Below are 22,761 nucleotides of genomic sequence, written 5' to 3' on the forward strand. Positions count from 1 at the left end.
CATATATATATCTAAATATGAATATTTGGGAGTGAGCTGAAGATACAAATTTATACCAGAAGAAATATGAGCTATTACATTTAGACTGCATTTTTTCTTTTTTCGCTGTAAAATAAAAGCAGCTGGTTAGATTTGAAAAGAACAGACAATAATATAAAAACCAGTTTATGTAAAAATAATTATAACAATGATCTGCATGGACATCAGTCAGCATCCAATACTGTCCATTTTCTAAAACGTCTGAAATATATACAAATATATTTAAGTTACAGTATGACTTCATGAACATGCCTTATGTATACTCATGTTTCAATATTAAAATGAGGTTTCTTTTTTCTTCAAGCAAGAGAGCAACAAGCAGGATAAAGGTCAGTTCCAATTAAGCAGGTTGGTATCTCTTGGTTGGATCAAAACCTGCAAATGGACCAGGTTAATGGAACTGATTTTTACTGCCTTCTTGCCGCAGCCAGTGAACAGCCACTACTGATGGTCATGGGGCTCTACAGAACAATATGTCACATGTTCAGGGACTCTGAATCAAAAGAAATTTGCCCTCACTATGTTGCAAGCTGTTGTTCTGTTCCCAGAGCTTGTTCTACTGTCACAAATAGGTGGGATTTCAGCACATTCCCCTTTGATACAGCCCTCCAGTCACAAGACAATGTTTCTGAAGATTCTCTAACCCTCAAAAGTAGCTGACTAGAGAGCACAATGGGATGCTGAGAGAAGGTAGCAAAAAAACTGATTCCACAAACTTGGTTCATTTGCTGAAGCTTTGATTCAACCTGTTTTCAAAAATAAGATACAAAACAAATAAAATCATGAGCTTCATTAAGACAAATGCTAACTTCCAAACTATGAAAATACTATTCTTTTGGTGCACTGGCCACTAAGGCCAACAACATTCCAGAGCAATGATAAATGAACTGATAAATTACCATTTCTAGTCAGTGAGACATTCTTTTTCGAAATAGTAAAATGTGCTTTGTTCGCTATGCAAGGAACAGTAATGTACTGAAAGACGTGCAGTGATTAAAGTTTGGTCACACTAGTTTTGGCAACTGAACAGACAACACACATTGAAGTGTGAAGTTTATTGTTCTACAGGGACTTGAATAATTGTAATGGTGGAATAAATTGTTCCACTTTTGGGGCACCAAACTTCCAACAGCACTGAATGCTGTTCAAGGACTAAAGATCAATTGACAACTTCATTCTCACTACAGAAGTATAACTCAAATATTATAAGATACCATTTTACAGTAATGACTAATATTAGACACAGCATTTCTTTTCTGAACGAACAATATAAACAGAAAAATGCATAACGGTGCCATTGAAAACACTATAAAAAAACGAAATCAGAGGTTTGTAACAACAACGATGCTGGCCAACATTTTAAAGCTTTGTTGCCAAATGTGCATTATCTATTTGGTAAGCAAAACAAAAAAGTCACATGAAGTTAGGTAACATAATCCATATAGTACTCATATATGATTAAACCTATTGCATATTAATTTTGATGAATAATAATGTACTAAATTGTTACTATAGGGATTCAGATACCTATCCATAATAAGCAATGGTATATTTCATATTTTCTATTCCAGAATGGCTAGAAAAGTCACTCACAAATGTATTTAAATTTAATAAGAACTATACTGAGAAGTATACATATCACATTTCACCTTATAGTATTTAAAAAAAATCCAGCAAGAGCATTTTGGCATTATGACTCAATCATGTTAAGATCTGGACAGAACCAAAGAACCCTACAAATAGCTCATCTGGTTCTGAAACTGGTGGGTTGTTGTTGTTTTTTCCAAATTGCAAGAAAATTTGCTTTAATAGTGACAGGATGTTGAAACCATGTGAGTCTGCAGTTCAAAGAAAAAAATAGTAATAACCCCTACACACCAGTTCTCAAGCATGCTCTTCTAATTCCCCCCATCCTGTTCATAGCAATGTTTCATTAACTATTGCGGGGGGGATGTATTTATTTCCACTAATTATTCTCATTTAGAGTGGAAGTCCTGGGTATAATTGTGCAGGCTTCATATATAACGTGATTGTCAAAATATCTTAAAATATAATACACAAAAAGGCACATATAGATTGTCTACACTCAAATCACATTCCTTTAAAAACAGAATAACTTCTGAGATTTGTAAACAATTTGTTCTCACATTTTTAAAGTGAGGTTAGTGCTGTCCCCATTATTGCTACATTCACAGTTCAGCAAACTTTTAGACTAGGTATGACTAAAATATAAATTCATACCTGAAGTATAAAGACCTTCATTTTGTCTTATTCATTTGAGGTTTACAAACAAGTGAGTTATGTAGAATAAACCTGAATACAAAGCTGAGTAACTTATTCACTGTGGTGAATATCTGTACTAACTGAACTTCTAACATTCTCTGCAGTTTTTTTTCCCTGCAGAGAATTCTTCAACATGAACAGCATCTTCATTTTGTCCACACTGGGAGACATTTCTGGGCACATGAGTAACAACTGATTAGCGCATTATTCTATTTCTTGCATGAATATCCTTCAGGCATAACATACTCTCCCACATCTGTGTTGTTTAATTCAGCAGTTTGGAGAGCCTATAATGATCACCTTCCCTTAGATCTTCTATCATAAATGTCCTTTATGCTTTTCGTTAGCTGCTTTATGAATACGTTGTATATTCTTCCACAGTAAGTGTGCTGTGTCTTTTGTAGTTCCAGTTCAAGGGGTAGCAGCAAAGAATGTACCAGGTCATCACCAAATGAATACTGGAAGAAGAAAAAATAGAAATGGTATATGAATACAGTTCTTAAGGTCTTAATAAAGCTATTCCAATAGTGCTATTTTTTTTCAAAATTGTTTTGAAAATGCTTTCCCATTCTTGCATAAAATATTCAACTTTGTGGAAGAGTATCTCTAAATATGGTTAATGGACAGGACCAGTAAAAAACTTGACAGTATGTTTAATACAGCACAATATACAAAATCCTCTCCTGACAAGTTTGCAATATATTTCCATTACTCAAAACATCCAATTACTGTCAACTAAAAAATGAATGCAAAATGTTTTCACCTAGGGAAAAAAAACACTCTTCACATAACCATTCAGGCAAACAAATTTAAAAATGAGTCAGACACCTAAATTAATGGGTTAATTTACATGATCACACGCCTGCCATGTTGCAGCTTCTGGCCTGAAATGGGTATAATTATCTCCGTCTGCCATTCTTTAACATAATATATAGCTCTTATTGAGCTGAAACAGTAGAAAAAAGAGTAATCTATAGTACCATTAAAGATGGGGCAGTTTCATTAAACTGAATTATGAACAAGCACGTACAGTATTTAATGGAAACTCGAAGTAAAAACAGCCATTAATCCAATGTTACAGGTTATTTTACTATGTATTTTTTTTAAAGTGATATGCAAACTCAACATTTCAAAATAAAATAATTTTGCTAATCTTGTTCACATCAGGTCAGTATTGATCTACATCGTTTCTGTGCCTTATGCATAAACAAAAACTGATCGTAAATAAAGTTGGGATATTTTCTTTCCTTAATATTTTTCTGGCAATACACCAAGGAGCAAAGAAATTGTATTTTTATGAGACCACATTTTCTTTCAGTGTGGTGTATCCTCAGACCCCCGATAGTACTTTTCTTCTTTTTTATACCTTTATGACAAGATGCAACAAAGCACCATTAAAATATACTATTGATTTTTGAACGTTATATACAAGAAAGGATGCACCATTAAAATAAGCAACATTGCTGCATTTTACAGCTCTTCAGTGAGAAGGCTGAAATACTGATAAATAGTTTATTAGAAACCTTATTTGCAGAACATGGAAGCTGAACAATTATGCCAAGCATGAAAGACTTCTACAGGCTTTCACGTACCATAAATTGTACAAATTAAATCAACTAAATTATACAGAATAAGAGTTTGGGGCAAAAGCAAAACTGAACTTTCAGTATCCAAAATTGCCTACTTGTTTTATAAAAAGGTGAAAAAACAATAACTCAACTCTCCCAGCTACCCCACTGTGGCCTGCCAGTGCACTTCTCATAACTGCAAGCATTTTGATTGAAGCAATGCAACCTGAGGACTACAGCACTGTGCCAGATGCCCCAGTGAAATCCTAGAGACTTCTGAGACAATTTGTGAACTTCATTACATTGACATTTAAATAGACAGAAAGGCACACAGAATTTCAACCAAGTATTATTGTAACATCCAAGACTATATTTCAGACTTTCCTTCTCTATATCCGGTAATGACAAACCAGTATTACAGCAACCTTCTGCATACCCTGCAAATTTCAGACAGTCTACTATATCACTACCTTTGAGAAGCTGTCCAACACTTGTATACACATTGCTCTTGGACATTAATAATGTCATCCTAAGCAGAGCTACACCCATCTTCACTGTAATGGTGGAACTCTGCTCAGAATGGCACTGTAAAGGTAACAGGGTTGCATTTGCCTGTCACTGCTGTTCATTGAGTGGTCTTCTGTGCAGACCTGCCATGGAGATCTGTTCCAAAGCTTTCTAAGTCCCTCTAGAGCACTCCTTCCCTCAGTCCTGCATTTGCTGCCATGGAGAAGGATCGTGTGGCAGAAGATCTTACAGTGGGGAAGGAAGGACAAAAGACCCACACAAAAGACCATTCGATGAACAGTTACAGGTACGTGCAACCTGTGTTCATCGCTGTGGCTTCAGTGCAGTCCCACATGGGAAAATAGCAAGCTGACTTGCCAAAGGAGATGGGTATGGATCCTCAGTGAAACAAAGATCGTAGAACTGCTTTCCCCACAGCCACATCCCTTCTGGAGTGACATAGTCTGAGCAATGGTTGATGAATGCTGATGGAGAAGACCAGGTAGCCACCTTTCATATGCTATCCAAGGGAACATTACCTAGGAACGCTGCAGAAGAAGACTTAGATTTGGCAGAGTAAGTTTTAAGGGGCAAAGGACAATCAACCTTTGAAGTAGAATAAGCTAATTGGATTGCCCTGACTACCCAGCATGAGATGGTTTGGGCAGAGGCTGCCTGTCCCTTGGACGGACCAGAGACACATATTGATAAATTGTCTTCCATACTGAAGAGTGCAGTACAATCTAAATAAAAAAGAAGTGACCTTAGTACATCTAAATTTTGTAGTGTGTGTTCTCTATTTGAGGTGGGAGAGGGGAAAAGGGACTGACCCTAGAAGCTAAAATTACTAAACTGAGGCTGTCGTATTTTGGTCACATTATGAGAAGACAAGAGTCACTGGAAAGACCATCATGCTAGGAAATGTTGAGGGCAGCAGGAAAAGAGGAAGACCCAACAAGAGATGGATGGACTCAATAAAGGAAGCCACAGCCCTCAATTTCAAGATCTGAGCAAGGCTGTCAAAGATAGGACATTTTGGAGGACTTTGATTCATAGGGTCGCCAAGAGTCGGAAGCAACTTGACGGCACTTAACACACATACACACACACACACAGGGAAAAATACTGGGAGGACTATATCTTGAGAAATATGAAAAGTAAAAAGGATCTTAGAGAGGAAATCTAGACTAGGGTGGAGAACCACCTTGTCTGCATGAATTCTAGTAAACGGGGGTGTACATCAGACAGCCCTGGTTTCATCAACCCTACAGGCAGACATAATTGCCAACAGGAAGGCTACCTTATAGGACGGGATAGATAGGTCACAGATGGTGAGGGCTTGAACACCAGTGCAGAAAGCTCTAGGGAGAGGCTCCACTGAAGGGATAGAGGGATGGAAGGATACAAATTAAACAACCCCTTTAAAAATTCTTGGAAATTCTTGGAAATTTGTGCAGAAAATAAGGAGGTACCATGGGATGAGTAATGAAAGGCAGAGATAGCAGATAAATGAACTTTAATTGAGGTGACAGCCAAACTACTATCTTTCAAGTGCAGAAGGTAACCAAATATATAGTTTAAAGGGCAAGACTCAGGTCGCACCCCACGACTGGATGCCCAGAGAGCGAACTTTGACCATTTGGAGCAGTACAGTTTCCTGGTAGACCATTTGGAGCAGTACAGTTTCCTGGTAGAAGGGATGCCTAGAAGATAGAAGGACTTGGGCAACCCTATCAAACCAGCCTAGTGCTTGTCTATGAGCCATGCAGTCAAATGCAGGGATTATATGATGGTGGAGAGGCCCTATATGAAGGAGATCCTCCAACTTCAGCAAAGGGAGGTACATGCCTTTGGAGAAGGATCAGAGTTGGGAACCATACTTGTCTCAGCCAAAAGAGGCCAATTAGGAAGCAGAGGGACTTTCTGTCTATAGTTTGGCTAGAACACTCTGTTTGGGCACTGAAAAAGTCCTTGCCTTTGAAAGGCAAATCCCCAGATTTCACTTTGGTGTTGCTGGGGAGAGCTGTTCAATGTAGCCAGGAACGTCTTCAAAGGTTTGCCACAGAGGCCATGGATCTGCTAGCTGAATCAGATAAGTGCCTGGCAGTGTTCAGTTGTTGTCTGCCAAGCTTTAGGCCCTCAGCTTGAATCTCCTTGGCTAGAGTCTTTCTGTCCTCGGGTAAGGTGTCTATGGACAGCCAGCATGGTGTAGTTGTTAAGTGTCAGACCAGGATCTGGGAAATGCAGGTTTGAATCCCCAACTCTGCCATGGAAACGTGCTGGGTGACCTTGGGGCAATAACACACTCTCAGCCTTGACCCTGACAAGTATTCGGTTAGGAGACCTCCAAGGAATACCGGGGCATGACATGGAAGCAGGCAATGGCAAACCTCTTCTTGCCTTGAAAACCCTCCATAAGTCAGCTGTGACTTGACGGCAAAAAAGGTGTCTACGTATGGGGCAATGCATTCCCATCAGGAAAATCTGATAACGCCCCATAACGACAATAAAACTGGACATTTGGAGCATCAAAGTCCCAGAAGAACAGATTTTTTTGCCCTAAGCAGTCAAGTTCTCTGCCTTCTCTGTCAAAGGACGAAGAGTGGGAGCCTGAGCGCTGTGTAATTGGGATCACCTCAGTGATGACGGAACTGCAAACAGGATGACTGAATAGAAAGTTGCAACCCTCTCAAACCTTGTACATACTGTCAATTTTCTTGGCAAAAGGAGAGAATGATACTGGTTTAGCCTATATACCCCTAGCTATATCAAGGAACTCTTGCAACATAGAAAAGGCAATAGGACCAGAGTTTGGTGGACACAAGACCTTGAAAATCAGATCCAATGTGGGAGGCTCTGAGCACACAACCTTAAGCTGCACCAATTTTGCTATTTGAATTCATTGCTCAGAATATAAATGATCCTCTGTTGGGAAGATAGGGGAAGGATCACCAATAGTTTTGTCAGGCAACGGTTCCGATGGGATACTGGAACTGACAAGGGATGGAGCCATGTTATCATTGGAATTGGATCTCATGTGAACGGTGTAGGGGTTGACCAATATCGAGTATGAGGGCTCAGTTCCAGAGCCTGTGACACCAGAACCGGAGCAAAATATCCTGGTGGCTCTCATTGCATAGGCCAATACATTGGTGGATCACGTTGGTACTGGAAACACTGAGCTTGAGGAATACATAATCAACGGATTAGCAAAGGTTCTTTGGAGCCATTTGGCAGGAGGAGCCTCAGAAGTAGGAGAAGGTAGAGGAGAAATTTCCACAACCTCAACATCTGAAGGAGGTAATGCAGATGGTCCCGATATCGAAGAGAGCTTTATGAGGTCATTGAACAGGCAATGTTTCCGCTCTCAGAGGCAATGGATGAGTCAAATAAGTACGGGAAGTCTTACGCTTAGACTTCTTTCGAGGAAGTGGTTCCAACTACCTTTGTGGAACCAACAGTTGCCTTGGTGATGAGAATGGGCCTGCTCCAACACTGAATCCAAGGGCACTGAATCCGAAGAGGGAGTGTGGACCCTGTGCTCTGGCTCCGACCCCTTATTAGAAGTCTGATCTTTGCTCAGAGCTCCTAATGCCTTTTCCCATAGAAATTTCTTCATTCAGGAAGCCCTCTCTTGATGGGCTTTGGGCATGAATTGCTTGCATATGGAACAAGCAGTGACATTAGGAGACTCTCCAAGGCATTGAAGGCAGTGGTCGTGGTCATCTGACTATGCCATTTTAAGTCCACACTACGGACATTTCTCCTAGAGAGCCATGTTCGTTAATGATAGATAGACAGATAGATCTTTCATTAAACAATATTTATTTATATATATTTTAACCAGCAAGAAGCCGGTGAGCCCCATGGCGCAGAGTGGTAAGCTGCAGTACTGCAGTCCAAGCTCTGCTCACGACCTGAGTTCGATCCCGACGGGAGTCAGTTTCAGGTAGCTGGCATGCTCTCCCTGCCTCTGTAACTTGCTGGTTTGGGCAGGAACAACTCTGGCACACGGTGGAGGAGAGGTAGTACTCCGAATGTTCTAGAAATACCTAGAAAGCTTTGGAACCAATCTCTGTGGCAGGCCTGCGCAAGCACAGTCCCATAAGAGACTGTACAGAAGCCACAACGATGAACTTACATGTTTCCTGCAATTTCAGCACAAATGTCTGGAATTCCTACTTTGCATGTTAAACAGAAAACAGTTTATTAATTGAGATTTTAAAGAGTAATGTATACAAAGGATGAAGTTAACACATAGGGATAATTTTATCCTAAAAATTAAATTTAATAAAAAAGATAATACCAATATACAGATGGAACTGTGAATGCTTACATATTTTATTGCTTCATACACAGCCCGAAAAGCAGGTTGTTTGTCATCATGATAAACACCTCTGTTTCCATGAAGGATAAATATTCCTTCTCCTTCAGCCTGCTGACAATTGCTTCCATAAATGCAATGGTCAGGACGATAGTTCCATTGGCAAGGGAACACAAACAGGCTTTCTGTACAGAATAAACAAACACACACAAAAACTTGATTAGGGGCAAATGTATTCATTACGATTTTCTTTACTTTCATTACACTGTAATGGCTCAACAAGGAACCTTAAAAAATAAAAATAAAAACAATCACCCCAAAGCATTAACAATTTCACAGATATAAAGCATCCACAAGCTCCAACATATTGAGAAGAAACCAAGTTAGATTTTAGGCAGGTAATTTTAATATTTTTAGACAAATACATAAAGACTGGAACATTCAATTTAAGCTATGATGGAAGGGCCCCCAACATGAAAGTCATCAATATCGCCCTTCAAGGACCATGGTATCAATTGGCTGCAATCTACTTGAAAAAGCTGTCCTGACCTCAACAGGCACTGTATTTACTAAACAACCATATCCCCACATTCTCTCAATAATATCTAAAGGGGCATTAATTAGGAATTACAGCAGGTGAAATTTCTGCTTAGAAAACCTCTGAGCTTGAACTTACTACGGATTCAATTACCCAACCTGCTGAAAGTCCAGTCTCCTTAAGCCCCTACTGTTAATTTAACAATTTGAATAAGCCACATAACATAACCATCACACTGAAACCTGAATATGTTTCAATGAATAAGAACACACACTTTTTAAAATTAAAACATTCTGTTGACCAAGTACTGATAACTGAGATGCACGATTCAATACTATGCTAAGCACTTTTATAAATGCAACTTACCGGGATTATGGAAAAACATGATGTTCAGAAGATCCTGGTCACCCCATGTAATATTCAGCTTGTATTTTTTTAGCAGCGGCATAAGAATGTCTTCCCAACGTAACCGTGCTGTTGTCATATCATTCTTCACCACATAAATACAAAATTAAGGATTCAGTAGGGTGTTCTCTACTATTACATCCTCAGCTGGTGTTCGACTAATTTTGTGTTAAAGATATACAGTGTTCCATCTTTACAGTGATTACAAAATGTAAAGATTTCATGAGTCTTATTACTATCTTTTTCACCTACCCTTCAGCCAAGGAGCTCAGGACATTATAGGCTGTTACAAAGATACAGCTCAGCTCCCCACTATATCCTTGTAATAACCTTGTGAGGTCAGTTAGGTGAAGACTGATCCAAAGTCAACCAGGGCCGGTCCCTGTGATGGAATGTGAATGATCCCAAGGCTACTCAGTCCAAATCACACATTCTGTGATTACAAAATGCTACACTGGTTGAAATGGTATTCTAAAGTGGAGGTATGGAGAATACTTCTCATTTTTTCCTTATATAGTCCAAGATCCTAGTATTATAATGGATAGTTTTTAAAAAAACAAGGTTAATAAGAGGGATTGATCTGGTCATTCAGGATGAGTCTATGAGGGTTACCGCACTTTGTATTCCCAGCAATGTAATAAGAGTTTGAAAATGTTATAAAAAACATCACTTTAAAAGGGTTTTTGGATATCACGGCTAATAAATGGTTGGAAGACGTCTTCACAGCTAAAGGGACCAAAGTGCAAACAGTATTTTTTATAACGTTTTCAAACTCTTAATACATCGGTGGGAATACACAGAAAGTGCAAACAGTATTTTTTATAACATTTTCAAGCTCTTAATACATCACTGGGAATACAAGTGTGGTAACCCCCACTATTACACTTTAAATCAATTCAGCAAACATATATGCCCCTTCTTCAGAGATCTGCCCAAGGTGGCTCACATGACAATGAAAACATTGTACTTGTTACCAGTAAGTCTGGCTCCTGAATTTTTGGGCTGGCTCTTAGATCCAAAGAAAATCTGTCAAGGTCTGCATTACATGTTACAACTATATATGCTAGACATTGTTGTGGATCTGAGGAGAGTTACACCTGTCCTTAACAGGACTGAATTTGTTGCTTGGAGGTGACCTTGGACATACTCCTACAAACTGTTCATGTGTTGACTTCCTCCTACAGCACTTTTTAATCAGCTCCATCTAATATGCTATCTCAGCCTCTTGCTGGAGAATAAGAATCTGGCCACCATCGTACATTTTGATAATGCTTGATAACTGATTACTGCAATGCCTTTATGCAGGAGTGCCCTGAAACACTACCCAGATGTTATCAGCACAAAGTGAAACAGTCTATACTCTGGTGAGCGCAACTAGTTAGAACATGCAAAACCAGTTCTCGTGCATTTATATTAGAGTATGCTGATTTTCTGGGCATCATTCATTAAACCGGTCTAAACCGGCTCATCCTTTGTCCAAAAAGGATTAAGTCAGCAAGGATGGTCCAATGTGGGATGGACCTGAATACCTGTATTGTAATCAAGGGTCCCAGACACTCTCGGTGGGACTCCTGAGCCTTAGCAAGTTTTAGTATTTGTCACAATGTTCAAATGCTCTTAATAACTATCAATCTTTACAGATTTGAGGTACAAGTTATGATTATTAATCATGAGGTTGAAAAACCAGAATACTGTAATGTATTTGCAATTTCTAAATAAAATGTTGGTTTATATAGCAAGAGAGAATATTTTCAGGGGAGATGGAGTCATTGGTTGTGCTTAAGGTAATCAACAGATGATTACTAAATATCAGTGGATACACTGTTCGTACTGTGACAGACTTTAATTGGAACTGCTTATTCCAAAAGACAGACTTTAATTGGAACTGCTTATTCCAAAAGACAAAATACTCAGTGCAATCATGATATAGTTTACAAATAGCAATATATGAAAGTGTAATGTATGGCACTTTTCTTGCTTTCCCCTGCAGAAGTGGATGTGAAGTTATAAGCAGACCACCAGTTCTAATCATCATGAAGTACGGATGCACACATGTCCCGAGTATTTTTAAAATTTTCAGTATCTGTAGTACTATAAATGACTACTACAGGAAATAAACATGGTTCTTGTAATTTAAATGTTGGGTGATGAATGGATTATATGAACTGATTGAATAAGTAGCTTGAAAGGCTTCACACACTATATAGCAAAGTGTTTTTACAGAAACAGGAAGTTTGTAGTAAATAGTCCAGTACTGCCACCTTCTGGTCTGTTTGTCCTATACACTTACCCCACAAGCTAAAGAGCTTCACACAGGAAACTGAGTAGTATGCAGAAGACTGGGGCGGGGGGGCTCTAAATTTTGAGAAGTAGTTAAAGCTATTTTCTAAGCTTTGATTTCCCTTTCCCATCTGACTATATGCTAAAGTTCCCCTACAAGGTGGCTGCTCAGCCGACACTACTTAATACACAGCGAAGATTTGAAAAGGAGATCTAGCTGTCTTACTGATTTTCCTTTCATGGCAGAAAAGGGACATTCTCTGCAGCCCAAAACGTAGCTGCTCAGGACTGTTCTGAGGCAGATAATCAGGGCCATAACCCTTTGCCCCAAAATGGTGGCAGTTCTATCCAGAGTATCTGAAGGGACTAGCAATAGCCCATGCTACACCAGTCTCATTTAATGCATGACCACACAGCATGCTCCTTCTCTCAGAATGAGTGCTCAATGAGAGAACACAGTCAATGGTGATGTTTACAATGATACCTGTACATGAAATGGTTATGATGGAGTATACATACCTTGAAATATTTTTTTCTTATACGGGTCATATTCATTAACATTACTCCAGAATTTATTCCAGTTTTTCCATAATACGGATGCCTAGCAAAGCGATTATACCATCCAATGCGAGGCTCCTCATGCTCTGGCGCCATTGCAGCAATTTGAGAAGAATTAAATTTGTTCAGAAAAGACCAAATATCATCAACAGGTCTTAAGAACAAGATGTCTGTATCAACATATAGCAAAGAGTCCACATCTTTGAGAATTAACTGTAAAGAAACAATGTTTGGAAACATGTATTAGGTCAAATGCTGGTCAATTTCTGAAACTCTTCTTGCCCAGTGAGCTACTGCACAAGTGCAGTATCCATTCATTACAACAGACAGCCTTTAATTATCTTTTTGCAATAATATTGCGGCACAAAACTACAAAGAATATCACAAGCAATTTGGGATTGAATTCACTGTGTGCTAAAATTTAACATTATCCAGGATGATTCTTGCTTTTTCTATCTTGTATAATGCTGAATAAGGATTTGATATTTTCAGGTTGTTTATTTCATATTGTTAAATTTTACTGCTTTACTGTTTTATCATTTTTAATATTATAAGCCACTCATAGAGATACAGACACATTTCAATAGAAGCTTGTTTTCATATTGAAGGTAGACCATATTCAGTATACGCTACACATGCTGGCATGCACATTTTCCCTGCTTGTAGTATACATATACTACAAAGGACCAATGTGCAACCAGACCTGTCCCCTATCTTACATGAAAGGGGTGGGGATTCTGTAACAAACTGACTATTGTCTGCTAAATGTTCATTCAGTAGTTTCTGCTTAGCTAAGCAGTGGAAGTTTTCACTTGCTGGGAGCCCAAATTTTTACGTTTTGAGAAATATGCACTTTTAATATAGTACATTAACCTAAGTGGGGCTGAAGTGCCTTAGGAGCTAGCGTATAAAGTGGCACAGACACCAGCACACTTATGCCGGTGCTATGGAGCAACACAGCTGCATGGGCCTTGACTACTGATGCTGCCGGACAGGCAGCAAAAACCCAGAAGTGCCGGTATCACGGGGGCGTTCCTAGGGGCGGAGCTGACATTAGTCAGCTTCTAAACCCCTTTCGGCTTGGGAACATCCATCTATGCTACAGTGCTGATAAGCCAGCAAAATAGATGGTGTATCCCGTGCTACTCCATGGAGAAATTTCATGATTTTTTAAAAAATTCATTTTTAACACATTTATTTTTTGGCTGGGAAACCTCTGTGGAGGCACTTGTGGAGGCTACCACCTGTCTACACCCCCCCTTTAGGAACGGGCTGCCCATGACTCTAAAAAGAATGTAGAAATTTTGCCATAGGTACCATCACTTACAGGCAAGAAAAGTCTTTGAGAAGCACAAGGTTTGAATAGTTTCTTCCATTCTGCTGCATTTTCAGTTGGAAATGAGATGGGATACAAAGTATAATTAAATTTTCCTTGATATGCCAAACCGTCAAGCTGAAAAAAGCAAATAAATTTTTATTTCAAAACAATACAATAAGGAATATCATGAGCAACTGTTCAAGTAAGCTGATAAGTCTAATTTTCAGAGCTGCATCAGTTTTTGTTGACCAGCTTTCCACACTAAATGTTAAAAAAAATAATTGTAAACATCATTAAAAGTAAACATCATTAAAAGTTTATTAAAGTAATAAGCAATAAATAGCTAATTTGGTGAGCCAAGGGCCTCAACAAATTAGCCATTTATTGCAGGGATACTTTGTGCTCTACCCTATTAGAATAATACTTTGTAGGATGTCAGATTCCTGCAAATTTCTTTTTAGAAACATGATAAAACAAAATAAACACAAAAGCTTAAAATACAACAAAAGTAACATGTAAGACACGGAAAAAACATGTTTTCAAAGCAGGTTTGTGTTGCAGCTTTGTTTTCCCTAATTTTAAGTGCATAACTGACTCTACCATGTGGGGTCATGAATTACATAACTAGCTTAACAACAACAAACCTAGGGGGCAAATTGTCTGATCAACTAAAATTACTTTATTGAGAAGGGCTTATTTTAATTTACTAAAGGGAGAATGATACCTTGGGCAACAACCACAGAAGGGCTTGCAGTTTAAAGGTAGCCTTGAAACAGAACATATAAAGAGAACTCAATGCTTACATTTTAGTTGTACAGAACAAATCCCATAGTTTACTACATTTTGGAAAGTAATGATAATGTTATAACAAGTCAACAGCATGTGATTCTGCTTGTAATTGCAATGGTGAGAACAAATTGGAAGCAAGCTGTTGTTTTGAAGTCTTTTTACATAATCGTCTCCCTAAAAGCTGAGTGATGCTGTATAAACAGGTACAAGGCTTTCACTAGACCAAGATTCTAACTTTAATAGTTAAAAATATTGAAGGATAAAGGTCCTCCCTTCATTTCAAGATAACAACTTTTAACATGCAATAAGAATCCTTGGAGAAAAGTTCTGCAAAAAAAATCTATTAAAAAAAAAAATCAAGAGCACTGAGGGTATACTATATCCCAATGAATGACAAAGAAAATAAGCTTTCACTAATCCGCAGCCCAGACAGTAGTTTAACCCTAGTACCAAAAAAACAAACAGGTTGAGAGACCCAAAGACCAACAAACAGATATTCAAAACAAGGGAAAAGTCACCTTTACCCACTCACATTAGCAGTTAACACACAGCATCTAGATACTTACCATTACTTGGAAGTCCCTATGCAGTGGGTCCTCTGCAAAGATATGAAACTGTACATGCTTGATGCTGAAAATAATGGCTGATTTTAACATAGTAACTGTCTCCTCCAGTCTTTCTCCACAGGCTACCACTGCCAAGTGCATCTTCTCAGAAGACAGAATTTTCAAAGAATCATATCTATTACAAAAGAATACAGGTAGTAATAGTTCCCAAAGTGCTAAAGAAAAAATTGATCAAAAAAGAAACATTCTTGTTACTGTAGTAAATACTCTATGTGATAAAATAATTTGCCAGACTACATGGACAGCATATGCAGACTGAACTACCAGGAATGCGATTTGAACGGAATTCACAGGAAGTGGCAAATATGAGTAGAGACAGAAAGCGGAAAGAAGACATTTTCATCTGCTACCAAACTAGTGCCTCCTTGATAACTTTGCTTTGGTACTAACAAATAGCCATCAGATGGCATAATTCATGCACTGGGAATATTTAAGTATACTTTGATTTTGCATCTTAGGTCCCTTTGACAGAATCTTTTTTCAGTTACAATATGTCAAGCATTATCTGTTCAAACCACCAACCTTTTGCCACTTTTGCCCCAGCCTCCCAACTCCAGCTCAATTAAAAAGGCAATGTAAACAATAACAGCCCATTCCTGAAGGGGAGCGAAGCTCCTTAGGAGCCAGCATGACCCCGTGCTGGCATAGGTGCCACCTTATCACAGAATAAGGTGGCACCTGCACTGGGGCAAACACACCAGTGTCTGGGAACCAACGCCTCCACTGCCAGCACAGCTACACCAGCATAGATGTCACGGAAGGGAAAGCCCACGTCAGGGTAGGGAGGCTTTCCCAGAGGCGGAGCTGCCTTTGGGGAGCTTCCTAACCCTGTTTGACCCGGGAACGCCCCCTCAAGCAGTGGCGTGGCTGTGCCACCTGTTTTGGCGGCACAGCCTCGCTTTGCGCAATGGGGCATTTCCCCCATTTTTCTATTTTTTAAAAGTCTTTTTTGTCTTCACGGCGGCTGGGAAGCCTCTGAGGAGGCGGCACAACTGCACTGCTCCCAGTCACTGCGGATCGCGGCACAACTGCACTGCTCCCAGTCACTGCGGATCTACCCACCCCTCTTTAGGAATGGGCTCTAAGCCTAAATTATGATCAGGCTGTTGACATTTGAGACTGCACATAGCAGGTAGATTGCAATGATCCAAGTGACAGCCAGGTGATAGCTGGAGTCACATGATAGCTCAATGACTGAGCAGAAATTCTGGACAGAACTGGACTGAGCAAGTTAGTCCTGGCCACAAAGCAGCCAACAGTTCATTAGCTGGTAAACTGTGCCAGAAGTGTATATATCTGTACTATATGTGTATAGTGGTTGTGGGTTGTGAGGAGGTGCGTTGCAAAGCACTTTTATCACTGTGAATAAAAATAGCACTTTTGTATAAGTGCTGTCTCTGCTGTATTCACTTGCTGCTGGGGAAACTAATACCTCTCACAGACGCCATCACAGGCATCAATACATGCACTGACTCAGAAGAAGGAAGATCCACTTTTGTGGAGAAACTACCATGCAAGTGTTTTTGTGTGCACTGGTTCCCAAATACTAACCTCAACAGGTCACTTCCTGTCCCTCACAAATTCTAAAAAGACACCGAGAAGGAGCTATTTTGCTAATTAGAGGTCAGACACTATGATACTTGCACAATTAAGTACTTGGCTACTTTGTAAAAACACACTGGATAAGTATAATGAACTTGAACGTCTTAAAGGAGCACGGACAGGAATGAGAATTATAGCTGTGCTGGAACCAATCTGGGTGACAACGGGTAACTAAGCTTCCAAATAGGATAAAGTCCGTTAGCAAGAGTCTAACCAAAAATAGTTATCTTGCCTGTTTAAATAACTGGTTCTGGATGCAGGAAATGTTTTGAACCAATCTCTCCCCCCCCCCACCCCATTGCAGCAGGATCCAAGCTCAGTTTATTGTTATTCCCTATTTTTTAAAGTACTCACAGGAACAGAGGGAGTGCTAAGGAGAGCTGGGTTCTACTTTCTTCATGCTTGAACACATGAAGCTGCCTTATACTGAATCAGACCCTTGGTCCATCAAAGTCAGTATTGTCTACTCAGACCGGCAGCGGCTCTCCAGGGTTTCAGGCAGAGGTCTTTCAAATCACCTACTCGACTAGTCCCTTTAACTGGAGATGCTGGAGATTGAACCTGGGACCTTCTGCATGCCAAGGCTTTTTTTCCTAGTCCCACTCTAATCTGCCTCAACTGTTCACCAGAGTCAAAAACCTGATTAAGATCTAGATTCTGCTTCTTCTTGGGGAAAAAGGAAATTAGGGAAGCTCACCAGAGTAGCAAGGACCAGACAGACAGGGTATAAACAGAGAAAATAGCATTAATCAGATCATGCACTGTTCTGGCTCTGCATTTAACTTTTAACTTTCTGAACGGTTTATACCTAGACATCTAGAATATATTGAAGGTCTAGCCAAAGGAAGTTCAATTAATTAACAAAAAGCTTCAAGTATCATCTCTGATGTGAACAATATTAGTGACACAGGTTAAATATTAAGGCCAGTATTCAAAGTACTCTTTCAAGTATGGCCAAAGGTTTGTCTACAATGACAATACTATACAAACACCAATATTTACTAGTTTTTCACAAACAATATGGCAGTTAAGGAACAATCCAATAACACCAAAATATGCATGCGTTTTTTATTCTTATTCACTTCAGAGTTGCATGCACACAGGGGCTTCTCATTCTGCTGTAAAAGAGAACATTCCTTACAAAAAAAATTTTTTTACCAATGTATGCAAGCATTCCATTTCCATAAAAATGTATAAAACCTGTACCTGCTGAATCCTATTTATTAAATACAGTCTTTCAAAATAAGTTTTAAGCTTCCTACTATACTGGCTTAAAAGTAACAGGATAAATTGATAATTTTTAATCAAATTTTTATTTTTAACAATTTAAATCAGTTTTTATTTTAAAAGTTTCAATACTTTAAAGAACAACAACAACATTGTCTGAAATGAAATTTATAGGCCATATTCAGGAGCTACACTAAGGCCCATTACCTGTGTCATCACACTTTAGGCATCTGGATAAAGTTGGAGCTTATTTGCCCTCTGCAAACTGGTTTAGAATTCTAGCTTGGGGACACACACACACACACAAATTTCAATTTGCCTAGGCAACTCTATTTGGACTTCTAAACCAACTAGAGTTTATTTCTGTGCTCTGGAAAGAGTGAGAGGAACACACAGGTCATAATTGTGCTCACCTCAGCATGATGTCCAAATGTAGCCATAATCTCCTTAAACTAATTATCATCAATCAAAACAAAAACTGCTTTTCTATGTAAAGAACCACCATAGGGGAAAATGTCTAACTCCTAAGGTTGAGCATTATAAGTGACACAATCAATAACATAGTGTAGTTATATACTGCTATACTATAGTACTGCAGACTTCCCAGAGAACCCACTAATAGCAAGTCATTCACAGATCACATCCTGGATTTTACCAGAATTATTCACGGAGCCCATACAGGTGACCTTGTGCTCTTTGTTTTTTTATGCCATCCAGCTACCTAAGCTTTGTAATGTGTCAGGTTCAGAAATGACAAATGCTTTTTACCTGACGGCACAATGCTGTTTTGCCTTGTAATTACCCACATTTGCATCTGCAAAGTTCTAGACACTTCAAACCCTCAGAAGTGAGAACTACTTTGTTCAAAAAGTTTTAATTCTAAGAGTGCATGGGAGCACAGCCTTAGTGCCACACTATACATTATGAGTAGTTCTGTTATTCTCCACCCCAAGCAATTTTTTTAATGCAAAGCAGCTGTGGGTGGCTTTGAGATAGAGTAGATGACTGATAGAAACAGCCATTTTTCTATCAGATGTTTGTTTAAGCCTGCCCCCTTCAAGATGGCTTCCCATCTACAAGACTTAAAAGACAAGGCCCATATTCTTTGTTCACAAGGAGAAATAATCTGTGTAGGTTTAAGAAGCCCCTCCCTCCAGATAGTACCGTATTTTTCGCTCCATAGGACGCACCGCTCCATAAGACGCACCTAGTTTTTAGAGGAGGAAAACAAGAAAAAATCTTGTTTTCCTCCTCTAAAAACGCGGGCAGGGAGCGGGCGCGCGGGCGGGCCAAGCGCTCAGAGCGGGCGGGGAGGAGGCGGGCGGGCGCTCCAAGAGCTCAGCGCGAGCTGGGAGGAGCCGGGCGGGAGAGGCGCGCCAAGCGCTCAGAGCGGGCGGGGAGGAGGCGGGCGGGCGCGCCAAGCCGCCCCCCCTCCGCTTCCCAGCTGGGAGGCGAGCAAGCGCACAGAGCGGGCTGGGCGGGAGCACAGAGCCGGCTGGGTGCGCTGGAACGGCGCGAGGCAGCTTTCCCCGGCTGCCTCCCAGCGCGCCCAGCCGGCTCTGTGCGCACATTCGCTCTATAGGACGCACCCACATTTCCCCTCACTTTTGAGAAGGAAAAAAGTGCGTCTTATGGAGCGAAAAATACGGTACTCTACTCAACCTCAAAGCAACCTGCAGCTGCTTCGATGTTTAAACTTTTTAACACACACACACTGTATGGTGGTATTATTATTATTTTGCTGTCAAATTATAGCTGACATGGTTGACCCCATAGGGTTTTCAAGGCAAGAGACATTCAGAGGTGGTTTGCCATTGCCTGCTTCTGCATCATGACCATGGTATTCTATACATGGTCTTCCATACAAATACTTGCCAGAGTCAAGGCCGAGGTTGTGGGACTGGCCCAAGGTCACCCAGAAAGTTTCCATGGGAGAGGGGGGATTCGAACCTGGGTTTCCCAGATCCTACTCTGACACCTTAATCACACCATGCTGGCTCTCCCATGGTATGTAGAGTACAGAGTTAAACCACCAAGGAAGGCCTGGTCATAGGAAAGATGATTGTCAGTATGTGACAACTCTATGTGTATAATTGGAACCCACCCAGGAGGGCAAAGTCCACACACTCTGTGGCTGAGCTCTTCCACTCGAGTTCCATTTCAGATACAACAGATGCACAGGCAGGACTTGAAGGGGCACCCACACCATTACAGGTAAGCTGGTCAATGCACTCCCAAACCACCTCCCCCACTCATCTCCCTGGGGCGGGAAAGCTGCTGCAGGAGAGGAATGCAAGCTCCAAGCAGTCCCAGAGGTTGATACAGAAGCTTGACACTCACCCCCTAATAGAGTTTTCTCAGCTGTGCCTCTCTGTCAGGGTGGATGTAAGGGAAGGTGGGTTGATAGGTTGGGCACAGGGCTCTCACAGGCCACCTCCAACATAAGGTGTTGCAGGCTATCTGCGGAGTTCCTTCTCCCCCCCCCCCCATGTACTGCGATCTTATGTCGTTACAGAAGGGACATTGCAGCAGAACATGTTCTATTGTTTCCACTTTCTCTGTTTTGCATGGGCATAGTTGTTGATGAAAGGGAGAGATACCTGCCTTCCAGGAAAGCTGAAGGTAAGGCATTGAAACGCACAAGAGTAAAGGCCCTTTGATATTTGGACACTTCCAGGAATCCAAGGTAGTCTGCAGGGTGGAAAGGTTTGATGTATTGCAAGATGGCTGAATCAGTGGAGACTAAGGTTTTGTGGGTCACGCCCACAGTGTGGGATTGGAGATCAGGACCGGCAAGTGGTGTGAAGTCATGCACCCATCCCCACGGTGGTTGCTGCAGCATGCGGGACTGCTGGCTCCCCTGTTGCATGGTTGGGGCGACCCACTCACCTCCAGCTCTCTCCCTTCTCCCGGCCTCTGCTGCACTCCCTTGGGGCCAGGTGGTTGTGGGGGCATGCCCACCCCGTGAGCTTCTTTGCCTAGCTCCACTCCCTCTCCCGACGCCCCTTTTCCTTCCAGTGGCCCCTGTGGAGTGTGGGGGCAAGGCTGCGGCTGGACTTGCTTTGCCTATCCCCACCCCCTCTCCGTGCCCTCCCAGTGGTCCCATGCATCCACTGCTTTCCTTTCCCTGCCCCCTCTGCCCTGGTGCACACACGTCAACGTTCACCTTGCATTTATTTTCTGAAGCATGCCATTTTCTTACGTCGCCATGGCACAGCAAACCTCTTAGGAGCTGACTCCGCTGCGCTGTTCCTGTGCCATGTATGGCCACCAATGTAACACCCCTCACCCTCAGGAATGGTCTACCCATGACTGTATTAAGAGTATTTCTTTTCAAATAGTAGAGTTTCTTTTGTTTACTACAGAACTTGTTTTCTACCCTTAATTTTTATTCCCCTCCCCATACCTCTCAGGTGGCAAAACAAAGAAACATGTGCTACGCTACCATAGGATGCAGCAGTCTGCAACTCTCTCAAGTATTTGGTACATTTCCAAGTTTTTAAAATAAAAAATTAAGGCTTCCATAATTTTAAATTCCATAAATATGCCAAACAGCACAATTTTATATGCTAAGTTATAAACAATGCATTTTATGTTGCTAAATCAGTAAAATAAGCTCCCCATGGCTTCAAAATTTCTGGAAATGTTACATCTCTAATGGAAGTGGTGGTAGGTGATGATCGTTATTTAAGTTATTTTGATGTTGATAAATCCACCCTGTTTGAGGGATACAACACCCCAACAATACTACAGAACAACGAAAGGGGAAAGAATCACCACTGTTTCAACATTTCCTTAAATTGTCAAATACTTTTTAGCAAGGCTAAAATTAGCTAATTGAGCAATTAAGACTCTGTCAAAGCCTACCTAGGAGCAGCTTCCCAAAAGCAGTTCATTCCACAAACATCAGAGGGCAGCATCCAATAGGAATTCCAGTAAGATACAGACAAATTCTTACACCTAACAGGATAAGACAGAAACAATCCTGTATAAATATTACTTGTCCTATATCATAGTTCTAATGGAATATTTTTGCTTGCTCATAGAAAAAATTAAGTCACTAATTAATCATTAGTGCCAGAAGGTATAACTTCATGGAATGTATAACATTTTATTACCTACCAGGACAACTGTAACCAGAGAGTAATCCTACACAACTAACAGTGCAATCCTAAGCAGAATTACACCCTTCTAATACTCATTGAATTGAATGAATTGTGTAACTCTGCTCAGAGCCCAATCCTGCTGAAACATGATTTAATTGTTGGCTCACAGTAGAATTTCTTAAATATATCCGATTATTTTTTGGCTATAAAATAGCAAACATAAAAAATATTAAAATATTTTCTAAAAGTCAGGTATTTAAAAACTTTTCCAAAGTCCAAATGCTTAATAAAAACTATTATACACCACTCAATTACTTTAAAAGACATTTTAAATTTTATTTTTAATGAGATCCCCAATCGCTGACTGTGTTTACGCCTATCGTTTTAAATCACTATTAGGCACTCCATACTTTAAGCTGTGAAGTCTTTGCTGCCATTGCCACTAATCACTTGGGGGCTTATTCTTTTTTACTTCTAGTCTAACATTCTGCCCATATCAGAACAGCTTTTGTGCATCTGTGTGCTAACCCTTCATCTTCAGCAGCTGCCCCTACCCCATCACTCCATGTTGTGGCTCCTATTTTGTGGAAT

General features: G+C 40.4%; 1 protein-coding gene across 1 annotated transcript in view; it reads right to left on the reverse strand.

Moving 5' to 3' along the window:
* Positions 1-2,492: 2,492 nt before the first annotated feature.
* Positions 2,493-22,761, reverse strand: part of GXYLT1 (glucoside xylosyltransferase 1) — a 31,923-nt gene continuing 11,654 nt past the window's right edge. Inside the window, exons 2-8 of the mRNA XM_056847621.1 lie at positions 21,932-22,024; positions 15,176-15,350; positions 13,830-13,955; positions 12,464-12,715; positions 9,626-9,749; positions 8,734-8,906; positions 2,493-2,780 (exon numbers count right to left, since the gene is read on the reverse strand). Coding sequence (XP_056703599.1) covers positions 2,619-2,780; positions 8,734-8,906; positions 9,626-9,749; positions 12,464-12,715; positions 13,830-13,955; positions 15,176-15,350; positions 21,932-22,024 — 1,105 coding nt within the window. The 3' untranslated portion in view covers positions 2,493-2,618. The remainder of the gene's footprint in view (positions 2,781-8,733; positions 8,907-9,625; positions 9,750-12,463; positions 12,716-13,829; positions 13,956-15,175; positions 15,351-21,931; positions 22,025-22,761) is intronic.

Source organism: Euleptes europaea, chromosome 3 (genome assembly GCF_029931775.1).
Source record: "Euleptes europaea isolate rEulEur1 chromosome 3, rEulEur1.hap1, whole genome shotgun sequence".
Taxonomy (NCBI): Eukaryota; Metazoa; Chordata; class Lepidosauria; order Squamata; family Sphaerodactylidae; genus Euleptes; species Euleptes europaea.